Source organism: Trypanosoma rangeli (assembly GCF_003719475.1).
Source record: "Trypanosoma rangeli strain AM80 chromosome Unknown Tra_15.4_contig_00022, whole genome shotgun sequence".
Taxonomy (NCBI): Eukaryota; Euglenozoa; class Kinetoplastea; order Trypanosomatida; family Trypanosomatidae; genus Trypanosoma; species Trypanosoma rangeli.
The window spans coordinates 45,840-60,107 of record NW_021705765.1 but is presented as its reverse complement, the minus strand read 5'-3'; the positions used below and the strand labels follow the sequence as shown (position 1 = coordinate 60,107).

Genomic DNA, 14,268 nt, shown 5'->3' with positions numbered 1-14,268 from the left:
TATATATATATATATATATATATATATATATATAAGGGTCACATTGCATGCAGCCGTGTTGCCGGATGGGAAGGACAATCATGTAGACATTAAACCTATAAAAGACTCTTTTTTTTTTTTTAGATCACCCAGCCCTAGAATAGCAACTGCAAAAGAAGAACATAAATAATAATAATAGTAATAGTAATACACAGGAGGGGGTCAAAAAAGGCCCGCTATGATGCGTTGGTCACGATAAATGCTCCTACTCCCTTCAGACCCCACCTTCAGGTGCATCTGCCAAGGTATTTGTTTCCTTCCCTAAAGAAGCATTCGCGATCCCTTCTAGGCCGTGGGATTTGGTGGGTTTGGCTGCTCCTCACTATTGTCGCCCAAGTCCGCGTTAAGTGCGTCTTCCACAGCATCCTGCAAATCACTCATACTGCCCACCTCCAACCGCCGCAAAAACGTCACTCCATGTTGCTCTGCCTGCAAAATGAAGGATGACTTGGAGGCGGCATACGTCATCCTCACTCGTGGTTTGCATGTTGGGGGAGAAATGTACACCATTAGCATTTTTGCAGTTTCATTTGCTGAACAACGAAGCACAACAAAACGAGCGTGATTCTCTGGAATAAGACTTTTGACAGCCCTTAGAAGTGATGACAATGACGATGATGAATCTTCTGAGGCTTCAAGCGCTTTGTCCACCAAAATTTTTTCAGCGTCAACGACAAAGGATAGTGCATTTAGAGCACCACGGTTCAGCTCCTTCAGTAGCTTCACCCCTTCTTCAGTGATTGGCATTGCTACGCCTGGCATTGCCACCTGCATCGGTGCGGGTTCCATCTTTTCAATAGTAGCGTAGAGCTTTTCCTTTTCCGTCATGAGATCCATACGATCAGAAGACGTTTCCTTCTTGAAGAGAGACAATGTGATATCCCCCACATTGTTCACGTGCTCCTTTACAAGATGCATTAAACCGGAAGCGTCTGACAAATGAGCCGCACCTGACGCATAAAGCATTTTTACCCTTGGTTTTATGCTATCTGAACATAAAAATACCTGGGCAAACTCTCCTTCACTGAGCTTTACGATAATAAAGGCGGCCTCCAACTTCTCTGCTGTAATAATATCTCTGACTTTGGCAAGATCATCGTCCATGTTGGCAGTTGCCTCATCAACCTTGTCATGAAGCCGCAATACCTCGTCATCCAGCGTGACCACAAGGGCGCGAAGAGATGTGTTCGCCTCCCGAAAGGATTTAAAGGCCTCTTGTAGGGCGGAATCCAGTTGAAATTTCACAGAGAGCATATCCCACTCTCTTTTCCACTGTCTTCTTGAGTTATTTCCTCCTTTTTTCGGTACTCCTTTGCCTGCTTCAACTAATTTTCAACGAGTATATCTCGGTCTTTTTTTTTATAGTTTTTCCTTCCTCCTGCTGCTTCTGCTTACCCCTTTGTATATGCTCCTCGGCCTTGGCTATGTAATTACACCTGCTTCCCCACACCTTGCCCAGAGCAAAAATAAAAATAAAAATAAAAATAAATATTACCACCAGAAACTTATTCTTGTCTCGTTACTGTCATTTGTCTGCCTTCTATATTTTTTTCCGCTCCTGCTCCCACTTCGCGGATTTATTTGTGTTGCGTTTTCGGTTGGCTTGCACGCCGTCATTTTATGCGTATCACCTTTTTTGCTCAAGCAATGGGGATGGGCTTGGAGTTTATTCCCCCAAAAAGTGCGTCTCCTTCTCCGTCTGCCCATCCCCATCCACCCTCCTGCTCTCATCGCAACCTGCAATCACAACAGTTTCACCTCACGCGCCGCATCAACCAAACGCTGCCTCATCGAGGTGATGACCTGACTAAAGGGGCTGGTTGGTCCGTAGCTAAGCACGCAGTTATCCACCATCTGCTCCAACACATCGCGTAAAGCCAGAAAAGCATCACGGTTGGTTTTCATACCAAAAGACGAGCCTCGTACCCACTTTTCTATGCTGTTCAACTCAATGTTAGCCATATCGAACACTGGGTACTCAAACCACTTATTGGTATCCACTTCACGAAGCAAATCAAGCAGTTTCAACGTTTTTAACTGTGTATCAGTGTAGGATGCGGCTTCAGTCTCCGTGGGAAACGGATTCACGTCAAACATGGTTTCCTCTACCAAGAGCGGACCTGGCACCTCTCCACATAGTCTAGTCTTGCGTAAAAAAAGACCATACTGCTCTCTTATTGAATGCTCAAAATGAAGCCAAGAGGATGTGAGATGCTTCTCCTGATCAGCAGGAACTGTGGCATATAACCAGTACAGAAGCAATTTCATGTCATGCATTGCGCCGTATAGACCACGCCATTGGTATGCGCCATTCAGTGCTTTATTCATCATCCCCTCAAATGACACTGATAGTGGACTGTCAGTCATCCGAGCGTCATTGCCCCGTAAAATGGGACTCAAGATTCGAAGGCAATCTTTACTTTTTAGAGATTGCAATGCCCTAAGAACAATTGAAGTTGCCGCATGACTAACATCGCCAGAGTCATTCTCGTCACGAAAACGCTTCTGTTGGCTAGTTTTGCCATCATCTTTCATAAGAACTGTAAGAGGTCTTTTTTCTGTCGCAAAAATCTTCGGTATTGCTCGCAGAATGTCACCAACGTACGCGGGCGAAATATCACGGGCCCGATCGAAGTTAAGAAGCATCTGCACTAGAGTAAACTCTAGTAACGCTAGTGAGGCATCCACACGAGCTTCAGTGGTCGAAATAGAGGCTGCGACTGCCTGCACACTAATAGGCAGTTTCACCCCATCAGTCCTTTGCTGCTTCAGCACATCCTCATACTCCAACTTTAGCGCCCGTACAGTGGTGTAAATATCTGATAGAGAAAGAAATGGACTTGAAAGCATCTTCATGTTTTGAACCTTGTTTTTGTTTGAGCTGGTTTTTCTGAAGCCAGATGACGTCGGGCCTAACGTTCGATTACTGGGAATAAAGTGGTAGGACTTATCCATCGCAGCTATATGGCACAGGATAGAAAGTGACGACTGCAACGCCGCCAACCGTCGCGTACAATCCGTTGAGCTAGTCGCCGCCTGTTCGATCCTCTCCACTTGTACAGCGTTCTTCCCATACTCGATGCATCGTTGTATGCTCCTTACCAATGACTCTGGTACCACCATATCACTCATATCGTCCTTTCCTCTTCCTGCTGATCCTCGTTCTCCTTCTGTCAGATCTCTTGCATGTGGACAAGCGTTCACTTTGGCAGGAACGGTAAAGCGTTTAGCAGCCGGTGCCCTTGTGCAGCCGGCAAAGATCACATCCATTCCCTCTTCGGCACGTGAAACAAAGACACACCTGCATGCATAAACACCGTCAAATAGGTAACAACACCATGTAGAATAAAACGGAGCAGTAAAAACAACAGCATGGCAACCCGCGGAAAGAGACCACATCGACGATTTGCGGAACAACAACAAAAAAAACAAAAAAAAATATGGTTTGTAGCCACTTTGACTCACCTCTTCAATAGCGCGCAAATGAAATTCTTCAGAGTTCTTTTCAATTCCCGCGCTCCAACATCCACCCACCCACCCAGAGTTCTCTTTCCTTCTTGCTTTCCTGCAGCTCTTGCGGACTACGGTTTGATTTGACGGCAATCCTCACGGCGACACCACTCTCCCTGCTTTTTTGGTTCAGCACAAAGTGGACAGTAGTACCACTCCTCCAACTTAAGGTACTTCTCCTTGAAGTGCAGACCGTACACCTTGCGGCGCAACTGCATTGGGTTCTTCTTCCGCTTTGGGGTTCCACCTTTGCTACCCAACAATGGCAGTGTTTGGTGAAGCACAGAGAACACCAACGACGTTCGGCGCAGCATTTATAACAATTGACTAAGAGTGCCAAAATCACGTGTCTGTACGTATATTAAGAAAGGAGATCAGGGCTGAAGCTACAATAACGAAACAGCCGCAAACACAGTGAAGTGATTCCCTTTGATCCCGCCACTTCCCGTCTCTTTTTCCTTCTCTAGTTTCTGCCCTATTCCCTTTGAAGCTCCAAGAAGGTGACAAGGGAACACATTGTTATTAAAAAAGCAGATGCCGAAGTGCACTCCTCATTACATAAGCAACCACTGACGTTTCCCTCCTCAAGTTGTTTTTGTTGTTGCTTGTCGGTTTATTCTCATTAAAAGGAGCATTTTTTGCTTCCTCCCATCTTTCCTTACCTCTCTTCTTTGTTCATGGGATGACTGAGAAAACAACACGATACAAATACGTGTTTGTGTGCATGGTTACGAAGAAGTGCATTACTTGTGTTATCTCCTCGGTAGCACACGTACACTCGCGCACACAACAAATACTTTTTTCCCTCATTTTCTCTTCTTGTTCAATCCTTCGACTCTGCATTTCTCTTTCTCTGTTATTCCCGCATCCTCTGCCTTCTGTCCATGTTCACCATTCATCTGCACACATTCGTGCACTCTGCGTTCGCCCACGACTCCCAATGACTCATTCGTTGACATGCAAATTGTTTACGTTCATTCGCCACACAAAAACAAAAATACTGGAGAAGTCACGACACGGCAGCATCATGGCAAAGCCAAAGAGAAACAAAGGCAGGCCAAGAAAGAGAAAGAGATTCGAACGCCTCAAGACTCGTTACCCAACATTGGGTTCAATGTTGTTTTTGTTTGTTTTTATAGCATGCACGCTCCCTCTTTGTGTGCGTGTGTGCGTATTTCGCTCTCTCTATCTATCTCTGTCTCCACCCCCTCACATCTTCTTCTTGGAGGCTAAAGTGGAAGCGTCCCCGTTTTCAGCCTCACCCGAGCGACTCCCCATCGCCGACCCCCGATGGTTGAAGTGCATGAACCCCACCCCCGTGAAAATTACATCGTCGTAGCGCTGATGGCAGTTCTTGTCAATAATGCGCGCGCGTTTAAATTTCGACTGCTTCACAAAGCCAACAATGGCGACGACAACGCCGATCATCAGCTCTACAAAAATCGGTATAGTGGACGCATTTATATGTGCCAAGGCCCCAGCAGTGCTGGATGATACAGGGAAGTATGCGGAGGCCATGACGCCACTACTGCTGCCGTGGTGGTGCTCCTGCAGCTGCTCACGAATGCGCAGTGCGAGGAAGAAGCTGTGCGCGAGAAGCAGCAGGCCGGCGGGAAATATAAATTGATACCACAAGGACATGGCCGAAACCAAAAAGAGACGTGGGCAACAATTGCAGATAAAGAGAACAACAACAGCAGTAGCAGCAACGACTAAACACACCCAGCGACTGCTTAAGAAGAAACCTATAAGAAGACAAAGGGAAATGAGACAAGAAAGTAAAAGTGAAGTAAATCGAAAAAAAAAAAAAAAGAAACAATGCGGTTGTGAGGAGGGCAATGCGGCGCATGTAACGCCTCAGTCTCGGGTCCATCAAAGACGATGGGGTAAAGAGTCAATCGAAGACGAGACATGCAAGACGACACAAAGACAATCAAATGCCATTGAGTGAGCGGAGGGAGGGAGTGTGAAGTGCGTGGCGGTGCACAGACGACATCCAAGGGCACACTACGAAGGGTCCCGCATGACCCAACCATAAATATTTACACGACGAGCATGCACGCACTCCACTCCATTCCCGTCCAGCACAAAAGGAAGAAGGCAAATAAAAAGGCAAAACAAATAATAATAATAATCAAGCGTTTTGTTTTTTTGTTGCTGTTTTTTTTTCCTTTTCTCTTCCATCTGGAGTATGCAACCTCGTGGTCCCTCTCGCCCCTCTTCGCACTATTGACACCCAAAGTTGCGGCCATTCCAATCTCATTCCGTCGTTCCTCGCCTCCTGTGACTGGTGTCGTCATCCCCAACCAAGCAGTCAGCAAAGTCCGCACGCGGGCCAACAATCGTTTCTTGCACGTTCACGTGTTCGTGATATCCAGCTTCTTGAGACGATCCATGATGACGGCGCGCGAAACCTCCTCAACCTCCCCCGCCAGAATCATCTCGTCTATGATGAGAAAGACCTTGTGAAAGTTAAACACAAGATCCAGCTCACACACGTTTTTGAAAAACATATCCAGCACCTCTACCATCAAGTGGATAAACTCCAAGTAAAGCAGGTCATTGTCGTCCTTCTCAATGCCGAAACAGAAAAAAAGTCCGGCATAACGACGATAGACAAGTTGCAGCGAGCCGTAGGAGGCAAAATTAGACAAGCGGGCATCGCGGCTATTGATGAGGGCATGCACATCCCGCTTCATCCGCTCCCGTTCGGCGTCGTCGTATGGAACATAAAACTTGGCAAGTCTTGTTTTGCCCATCCGGTTCTGCAAAAAAATAAAGTGTATCATTTCCCCTTAAATACGCACTCAAACGGAGTCCCACTCGTTCCGCCCCACGATTCTTCCCTCTTTTCCCCCCCCCCCCCTCGCTTTAGCCTTCTGCGGATGGGGCGGGGAGAAGGCGGTTTGCGCGTGCGTTGTGCCTAAAAATAATGCAGCGGCAGTACACACGCAGAAACCATAAACAAGTAACGCTACAATTCTATATAAATAAAACCGACAACCCAAACAAAAAAACAAAAACAAAAAAAAGTAAGCAACGCATAGAAAAACAACAAATAAATGCCTTTGCAGGGTAGAGGCAGAAATCTCTGCCACTCCACCCTCTGCCCGCATCGCCGGGCACACGCCGTATTAAAAATGAACTTCCCCTCGGCATAGACAAACACTAACAGATGAGAGATAAAAAAATATATATATATATATATTATATATATGCGTATATCAACGGATGGTTAAATTTCCCTTTATTTATATTCGCATCAAATGAATGTAATCATCCATGTTGTGTTTCTTTTTAAAGTTACCCCAATGAGATTCATTCTAAAAGAAGTTGTGCGCCAAACCTTCTCACCTTATTGTAAATCAAACGAACTTCCCCCTTGAATTACAGGTTCGTTTTCCTCTTTATTTATTTATTTTTTCTCCTTCTTTCTTCTTTTCGTTTCTTTTGCGTATGCCTGCCTAGACAAATTACGGATACTACTAACATTCCTAAAAACGACTTGTTGCTTTGCTCTTCTTCTTCCTCATTACGGCTCGCATCTTCCCATATAACGCGGGTACAGACATGCCTCCCTCACCGAGTCCAGGTTCAGAAGCCACACCAAGAAACGCTCCAACCCCAAACCAAATCCGCCGTGGGGGGTGGAACCGTACTTACGCTGATCCGTGTACCAATAATACACACTGGGGTCGAGGTTCTTACCTTTGTACGCCTCGATCAGCTCTTCGTGATTCCACATACGCATGGAGCCGCCGACAATTTCGCCAATTCCAGGCGCCAACACGTCAACAGACTCCGTCAAGGTGGGATCCTCGGGGTCTCGAGCCATATAAAATGACTTCATTACTGCAGGAAAATGCGTCATGAACACCATCTCACCTAGCAACGCCACCATAGCTCGCTCTGGTTGATCCGTGATATCCTCACCAAACTGAAACGGAGCGTTTGTCTCTGAGTTCAAAATGCCGTTGTCGTTACAAAACTTAATGGCATCACCGTACTTAAGACGCCTAAACGGTTTTTTCGGAGCAAACCTCCAGCTCTTCGGGTCATGAGGGTTTGCCTCTGGACTCACCAATTCCCCTGGATTCATGAAGGCAACCAAATGTCCCACACGCTCAATTGTTCGGTTAAATGCCTCCACAATCATATCTTCCAGCCTTGAAAGGAAAATATCAAAATCACAAACGCTGTATTCAACTTCAAGATGTGAATATTCACTTAGGTGGCGTCGCGTCTTGGACTTTTCCGCTCGATAGCTGGGAAGGATGCAATAGACATCGCCCAAGGAAGCCGTACAGGTTTCAAGATATAACTGGGACGACTGTGTAAGGTGAGCAGTTTTGCCATAGTAGATGACATCAAAGAGGGTAGAACCTCCCTCACATTCCGCGTTTACAAGAGTTGGTGGAGTTACTTCGTACGCGTTTGTGGACCAAAAATACTCCCGAAAAGCCCGGATGACCTCATGACGAACTTTTAAGGTTGTTGAACCGTAGGTTCCACGAAGCACCAAATGACGGTCATCTAGCAGCTTATCAGAGGAACTCTCAGCGGTAATAATATTTTCAATACTACCGTCGGAGTTACCAATAATGGCATATTCATCCACAAGAAGCTCATATGGGGGCTGCAATTCGGCTTGGGCCTTGGGCTCACGCTTCACTCTGCCACGAATTGCCAAGGAGGTTTCACGATGGAATGGCTCCGTCTCACCATCGAAGACGGCTTGAATATACCCAGATCCATCCCGGAGCACCACAAATGAGATGCGCGACTGGTGACGAACACGGTGTGCCCAACCAACAATCTGAACCTGGGTACCCTCCTGCACCGAAGGCAAATCACCAATGCGAGTAAGTGAACGCAGATCCACAACACTTTTCCAATCTGCACTGCGTGGGCACTTGTTCGTTGCTGCAGTTTCGTCACTCTTTTTTGAAGCCTGGGTAGGAGCCTTCTCCTTTGTCTTGGGCCCCGCCTCATCAACGACAACATCTTTAATCATGGGTGGCACCAACTCCTCAAGAACGGTCTTCACTACGATGAAGTCTGCCCACTGTAAACCCGATATCTGTTTCATCCTGCCAAGCAGCATGTTAGGATTTTTCATCCATGACACTTTTAACGCCTTGGGGTCTTCATCCGCCAAGGCTGCCTTCACCCGAGACAAGATTTCATCGTGCGAGACTGCCACACCCACACCACAGTCCTTTTCAAATGCGGCTGCATCAAAAGGAGTATCTTCTGTCATGGCATTCACCACCCGTACTGCAGCATCCACCTTTTGTGTGGAGTCCAACTTGTTTTGTTTCACATATTCGGCGACAAGAGCACGGTGCTTTGGGAGTTTAACTTTGGTCCACACGTTAAAAAGCATCACCTTTTGCTCACGGGGGGACTCCGGTGTCATATTTTGGCTCGCAAAAAAACCAAGAAGGTCCTGCACGCGTTCTGGCTTCGTGGACAGGTCCTTGGAGTTCTTCTCATCCAAGCCAACAACACGTTGGAGGCGCTCAATGAATTCTGCAGGGGAAGTCATATTTGTCTTATCTGGCGAGTGAATAAAAACTCTAAAAGAGGAAAGCGCAGTGCAGAAGCAACTCCCATGAGGTGAAGATTTCCACGGCATAAATCCTCTCAGTCCCCCACACGTTACATGAAGACGTTGTGGCTCGGGACCAGAAAATCTGGCGCAGCAGAAACCCTTGCAACCGTGCGGTGGCGGTACCAATCCACGTTCAACAGGGCGTCGCAACGCCAAAGCTATAAATTCACCCCTTCTCATCAACACCAAAAATTTACCAATAAATACATGTACCCACACCTACGGATACCCACAACGGCGGACAGCAATTAGGAGAGAAGTAAAAGAAAACGGAGGGAAAAGTATCTGGGATCTTACGTACGCTAGTGTTTCAACGCTTTGTTAATGTTATTCTTTATTTTAATCGTCCCGCTCTCCCTTTTCTCTCTCCCCCTCCCTCTCGAAGAAAAATGGGTGGAGAAATATATATTATATATAAAAAGGAGCAGCTGTGTGCATACGTACCCATGCGGTGCTAGTGGGGTGGGGGAAGGTGAGAGGATGCGGTTCGTAGTGCATTTGTTTCTCCTGGACAGATATATACGCGTGGTCCTCCCTCTTCTTCCCGAACCCCAAGTACGCAAAACACACAAGAAAGGAAGAGACTGAACACGGAAGGAAAACAATAACAAAAAAAGAAGAAATGTCGTAACGAGTAAAGACAAAATACACACACATATGGCTCAAAATAATCAACATGATACGTGCACGCATCACACTTCCTCAGTTCACGACAAGTCGTTGAACAATTAGCAACCATACAATAAAATGAAACCAACATGAAAAATAATACAATTGACTGTACATCCACTGTTAAATCATCTCCAATCGCCTCATGCCAAGGTGACACAAGGAAAGCAGCAGCGTCATGTGCCGCTGTTGTTGCACATCAAGAGCTGTTCTAGCCTCCTCTTCCGCCGTATTGACAGGCTCAAACACTCGCTGAAGGGCAAGATAAGCATTGGTTTCTAACTCCACTTCGCCTTGCTGAAAACACAGCAAAAGCTTCTTCCAGCCCTCCCCCTCCTCTGCGATAAACACATCTCTCGCTTCCTTCTCATCGAAAGAAAGTCGATGCTTCGCAAGTTTAAATGATACAGGTTCGTAATACCGCATGTCAATAAGAGCAATGGTGTCCAATGCAGCTTTGGCGCACGCTTTACTGCGTTCTAGTGCCTCACAAAAATACGCATCCTCTGCCAACATAGAACGAGAAGAGGTTGATCTTGGTACGGGCATGGGGGGAGATGCAGAATCCTTTGCTGAAGTGTCTCTGGTGGCGGCTGTGATCGTTACAGCGCCCTCCTGCATCACTGGGGACTGAGGAGACTTGAGGTATCGCATAATAGTGGAGGAGGTCTCACTGTTTGCGTCCTTGCTTGCATCGGAAATACAATTTGCCGTCGTGTCAGGAGTGCCACTAAGCTCCTCACACAGACAACCCTGGTCATAGTGATGTACGTAGCTGCCAAACTCGAGAACTGAGGCCCTATCCATCTCGTCCAAAAACGCCCTTCTCACAATTTCCGCATCCAGTTGCTTTTGTTTCTCCAAAATATTACGCATTTCTGTCGTGAGGGAGCGAAATGACTGACGTTCCCACAATAACAAATCACAGCGCACATCAGCGTAGTGCTGGATGAGTTTTTGCCAGGTCTCGGAAGCTTCAATAGTGACTTGAATGTCTCCTTTAACCCCCGCTGAGTTCACACCGTCTGGTTGAGGACATGTTCCCAAGTTTTTTTTTCCCTTGGCAGCGGCAAGAGCCGGGCCAGACACTGGCCCCTTTGCAAAAATGTAAGAGAGCCACGCTGTTTCTTCGGCACGTTGTGCCAATTTCTTCATATACACTGAACTGGGAAATGAAGCAAGCGGCTCCGTATCCAGAAAGCGGCGTTGCTTTGGCGCGGGTGATGCTGTGTGTTTGGCGCCGCATTCCGGCACATCAACGCCCATCAGGCGAAGAACTGCAAGAGCCTGTTGTCGACCCTCGTCTTCCATTTCCGCAATCATAGCGCGGTCGCGCCGCTCGTCCCCAAGAATTGAATCTCGAGCCCCACCCTCCTCGCCTTCCAGGACACTTCGCACCTTCCGTGCGGCTTCTCTCTTCTCAAGAACGACAAAAACTGCTGGGAGGGGTGCCTCCAATCTGTCGGTCGAAGAGCACTCGTTGACCTCAGGCGATGCTTCACGTGGCGGTAATTTTGCATATGTGCAACGACTTGCAAAAGGGTAAATAACAGGTACTGGAAGCGCATTAACTAAGTCTGCGTCGAGGGACGACGCTTCTCCATCTTCATCGGCCTTCATTTTCCCGAGAGAGGTGCTATTGGACGTGGCATCCTTCAGATCTGGGGAGGCCCAGTGTGCAATGACTTCATAGACATTTCGACCATGCGTTGTTACAGGCGTGAAGAAGTTGTCCAGTTTGTCATCCCTGTTCATGCACGCATCTAGGCGCAACAAATGCGGACGGCCCAAGCCCGCACGTGGCGTCACATAATTCCCCTCGGCACTAATGAAAAAGGCCTCAACGGTACGGGTCGAAAGGTGTGGGAAGCGACAAAGTGTGCGAAACAGAAAGCTTGATAATAAGTCGCTCACAGCAGCCGCTTTAAGCGGCATCCGCAGCGGCACAAGAACTTCCGCGGGCGATCGAAATGTGTGGGCACCACGAAACACACTATCACCAACCTCTGCTGGATCGGCATCAAACTTCACAGAAAAACAAAATGGGGACTGCTGCTGCTCCCCCATTCTCTGTTGGTCTCGCTCGTGCTCATTACACTCTCCCGCTCCAACCTCGCGCATCCCCTTCTGCGAATGGTTCCCTTAAAGTTCTGTGGGGGTTGGCGGATCGCTCCCTCTGTGTGTGTAATATTTATAAGAGAAATATCCTGCTTCGTTCCTTCGCTTCGTGTGTTGTTGGGTTAAAACGGCCGGCCACGGCAGGACCAGAAAGCACACACATACACACACAAAAGAAAAAAAAAGCAACAAACACAAGAAATAGTAAAGCGCAGTAGGCGGTTCGGCGCGCATGCGCGAAAGAACAGCAGCAGCAAAACAAAAATACAAAATCGAAAAAAATACTCCCATAGAGAGAGACTCACACTTCATTCTTTCATAAATCCCCCCGCTTTCGTTGTGCATTTTTTTCTGTTTTTGAAATCTTTGTGTATGTGCGGCCCATCGCAATGGAGCAGCAAGCAGGGTTCTCCACTTGTCACAACCAACAACAACAAAGAAAAATAATAACGACAAAAATGTGCCCATACAAAAAAAAAAAGCAAAAATAACACTAATAACGAAATAAGGCGTTGTGGACACAAAAATCTACTCCAAATCCCACAAACGCAAATACTTCAAAAGGCACGCTGCGGAAGCAAAACCCATTCCCCCAAATACTATGAAGACAACGCCCATGCCTTTCTCCTGGTCGCCAGACGGTCCACCTGAGATCTTCTCCACTGCTACAGGGAAACCAAGATTCATGAGAGCATTCAAAACAAATTGAAAAAGTACAGTTAGGCTTGATCCTCGTGCACGAAATGACGGCGGAAAAATGCCCTGAGAAAGAGTCCAAAAAAAACTTCCCATCCCGACCTCAAAGCATAAAATGAATAGGGCAATCCCAAAACCTGAGAGCAACCGCTTTACCGTGACGGATGCACCAACAGCTGGAAGGAGCGTTATGCCTGTCAGTAAACACGAAGCTGAGGCAAAACACAGTGCAATGTTAAACGTGTGATCTGCTCGGTATTTAAAGGATAGTGGTATAGATACGAGAACAGACAAAAAATTCCACGCCATAACAAGAACGTTACCAGCAAGAGGTGCAAAGCCCAAAGCACCTGTAATTGTAGGGGCATAGTTCATGATTGCATTAATTCCTGTCATCTGTTGGGCAATGCACAGCATAAACGCAGCAAAAACAATTTGAGCCAAGACACTCCAAGAAGGTCGTACAGTGTTAGCTTCATTTGTTCCTTCCCAAGCCTCATCTGTATCCTCAACCTTGCCTCTTAGCGAAGCACCGATAGAATTCCTTTCCTCCCTTACTCCTCTCTGTTGAATCATCTGCTCCACCCAGGTAGGACTTTCTCGCATCAAGAGACCCACAATCACTAGCAACCCACTAAAGAGGCTGTTCAGTACGCATAATCCTTGGTGACGTGCTTGCATATGAACATCTGTCGAAAAATCCCCTGGGTTTAAGACTAAGCCTGCGGCGGCTGCTAGAAGAATACCAAACGTACATGCAACCTGAAAGAACACGCCAACGAGTTGTCGATGGCACACCGGTGTTATCTCCTCCACGTACATGGGTGAGGCAACACAAAGAATCCCAGAGACAACACCTGCCAGTACACGACCAATAATAACCATGAGATACTGTTCCGTGTACGTGGATACATGCGTAATAACAGCCGTCAGGCAGGCTACAATACCATAAATCAAAAACGTCCTTGTTCGTCCTGCTGCAGTAAGCAAAAATCCAGCACCAAGTGAACCAAGGCAGCCACCTACAATCATGCTAGCGGCAAAAACTCCGCTTTCTGCAGCGGTGTATCCAACCAATGGTTCACATTCACCTACTTTTAAGTTCCAATGACATTGAATCTGCTTCTGAGGAACACCAGAATTGCATTCTGCCTGCATCAAATCTGTGCAAGCTGATTTAGCAAACTCACAGTTCCCATTATGCCAGACACATTGACCAAAATTAAAGCTAGCGCATGCATTATCCCCCGTGTTAAGAGAACAGTCATGACGAATCCTAACAAAGGTGTAATACGGTCCAACAAAACCAATATTGTATCCAAAAAAAACGCCAGCAATGCAGTGAATCAACACAATTTGAAGAATTTCCCACGAGAAGAAGGGAACTGCTGAAGAAAGGGGAGAAGCCGTCCTCCATTTCTGCTTGAAGAATAAACCCTCACCTTGCTCTTCGTGTACGGGGGGTGTCCGGCGCTTAATGATGGGATGTTCCATATTTACCTCACCTTACTTCCTTCCTGCCAATATATATATATATATATATATATATATATATACATGAATAGTTGCTGCAGTAGTTCGTCGTTAGGCGTTAGAAAAACATTCAGTGAACAAGAAAACAC

General features: G+C 46.8%; 7 protein-coding genes across 7 annotated transcripts, besides 11 other annotated features; all 7 read right to left on the bottom strand.

Annotated features, from left to right (window-relative positions):
* Positions 1 to 34: a microsatellite.
* Positions 35 to 164: 130 nt separating this feature from the next.
* Positions 165 to 189: a microsatellite.
* Positions 190 to 324: 135 nt separating this feature from the next.
* TraAM80_01127 (G-actin binding protein) lies at positions 325 to 1,293 on the bottom strand (the record flags this gene model as incomplete). The annotated part of the gene is made up of 1 exon (XM_029378180.1): positions 325 to 1,293. One exon carries the CDS (start codon positions 1,291 to 1,293, stop codon positions 325 to 327), a length of 969 nt encoding a protein of 322 aa, XP_029242030.1.
* A 208-nt stretch (positions 1,294 to 1,501) lies between these two features.
* Positions 1,502 to 1,528: a microsatellite.
* Positions 1,529 to 1,782: 254 nt separating this feature from the next.
* On the bottom strand, positions 1,783 to 3,309 carry TraAM80_01126 (uncharacterized protein; the record flags this gene model as incomplete). The annotated part of the gene is made up of 1 exon (XM_029378179.1): positions 1,783 to 3,309. One exon carries the CDS (start codon positions 3,307 to 3,309, stop codon positions 1,783 to 1,785), a length of 1,527 nt encoding a protein of 508 aa, XP_029242029.1.
* Positions 3,310 to 3,451: 142 nt separating this feature from the next.
* Positions 3,452 to 3,478: a microsatellite.
* Positions 3,479 to 4,581: 1,103 nt separating this feature from the next.
* Positions 4,582 to 4,624: a microsatellite.
* Positions 4,625 to 4,758: 134 nt separating this feature from the next.
* On the bottom strand, positions 4,759 to 5,190 carry TraAM80_01125 (uncharacterized protein; the record flags this gene model as incomplete). The annotated part of the gene is made up of 1 exon (XM_029378178.1): positions 4,759 to 5,190. The coding sequence occupies one exon, from the start codon at positions 5,188 to 5,190 to the stop codon at positions 4,759 to 4,761; it is 432 nt and encodes a 143-aa protein (XP_029242028.1).
* A 111-nt stretch (positions 5,191 to 5,301) lies between these two features.
* Positions 5,302 to 5,368: a microsatellite.
* Positions 5,369 to 5,906: 538 nt separating this feature from the next.
* TraAM80_01124 (clathrin coat assembly protein AP17) lies at positions 5,907 to 6,308 on the bottom strand (the record flags this gene model as incomplete). The annotated part of the gene is made up of 1 exon (XM_029378177.1): positions 5,907 to 6,308. The coding sequence occupies one exon, from the start codon at positions 6,306 to 6,308 to the stop codon at positions 5,907 to 5,909; it is 402 nt and encodes a 133-aa protein (XP_029242027.1).
* Positions 6,309 to 6,555: 247 nt separating this feature from the next.
* Positions 6,556 to 6,612: a microsatellite.
* A 119-nt stretch (positions 6,613 to 6,731) lies between these two features.
* Positions 6,732 to 6,774: a microsatellite.
* A 169-nt stretch (positions 6,775 to 6,943) lies between these two features.
* Positions 6,944 to 7,001: a sequence feature (A-rich).
* An 80-nt stretch (positions 7,002 to 7,081) lies between these two features.
* TraAM80_01123 (putative asparaginyl-tRNA synthetase) lies at positions 7,082 to 9,343 on the bottom strand (the record flags this gene model as incomplete). The annotated part of the gene is made up of 1 exon (XM_029378176.1): positions 7,082 to 9,343. The coding sequence occupies one exon, from the start codon at positions 9,341 to 9,343 to the stop codon at positions 7,082 to 7,084; it is 2,262 nt and encodes a 753-aa protein (XP_029242026.1).
* Positions 9,344 to 9,955: 612 nt separating this feature from the next.
* Positions 9,956 to 11,953, bottom strand: TraAM80_01122 (uncharacterized protein; the record flags this gene model as incomplete). Its single annotated transcript, XM_029378175.1, has 1 exon — positions 9,956 to 11,953. One exon carries the CDS (start codon positions 11,951 to 11,953, stop codon positions 9,956 to 9,958), a length of 1,998 nt encoding a protein of 665 aa, XP_029242025.1.
* Positions 11,954 to 12,370: 417 nt separating this feature from the next.
* Positions 12,371 to 12,409: a microsatellite.
* A 69-nt stretch (positions 12,410 to 12,478) lies between these two features.
* TraAM80_01121 (putative glucose transporter) lies at positions 12,479 to 14,140 on the bottom strand (the record flags this gene model as incomplete). The annotated part of the gene is made up of 1 exon (XM_029378174.1): positions 12,479 to 14,140. One exon carries the CDS (start codon positions 14,138 to 14,140, stop codon positions 12,479 to 12,481), a length of 1,662 nt encoding a protein of 553 aa, XP_029242024.1.
* Positions 14,141 to 14,169: 29 nt separating this feature from the next.
* Positions 14,170 to 14,202: a microsatellite.
* Positions 14,203 to 14,268: the final 66 nt, after the last annotated feature.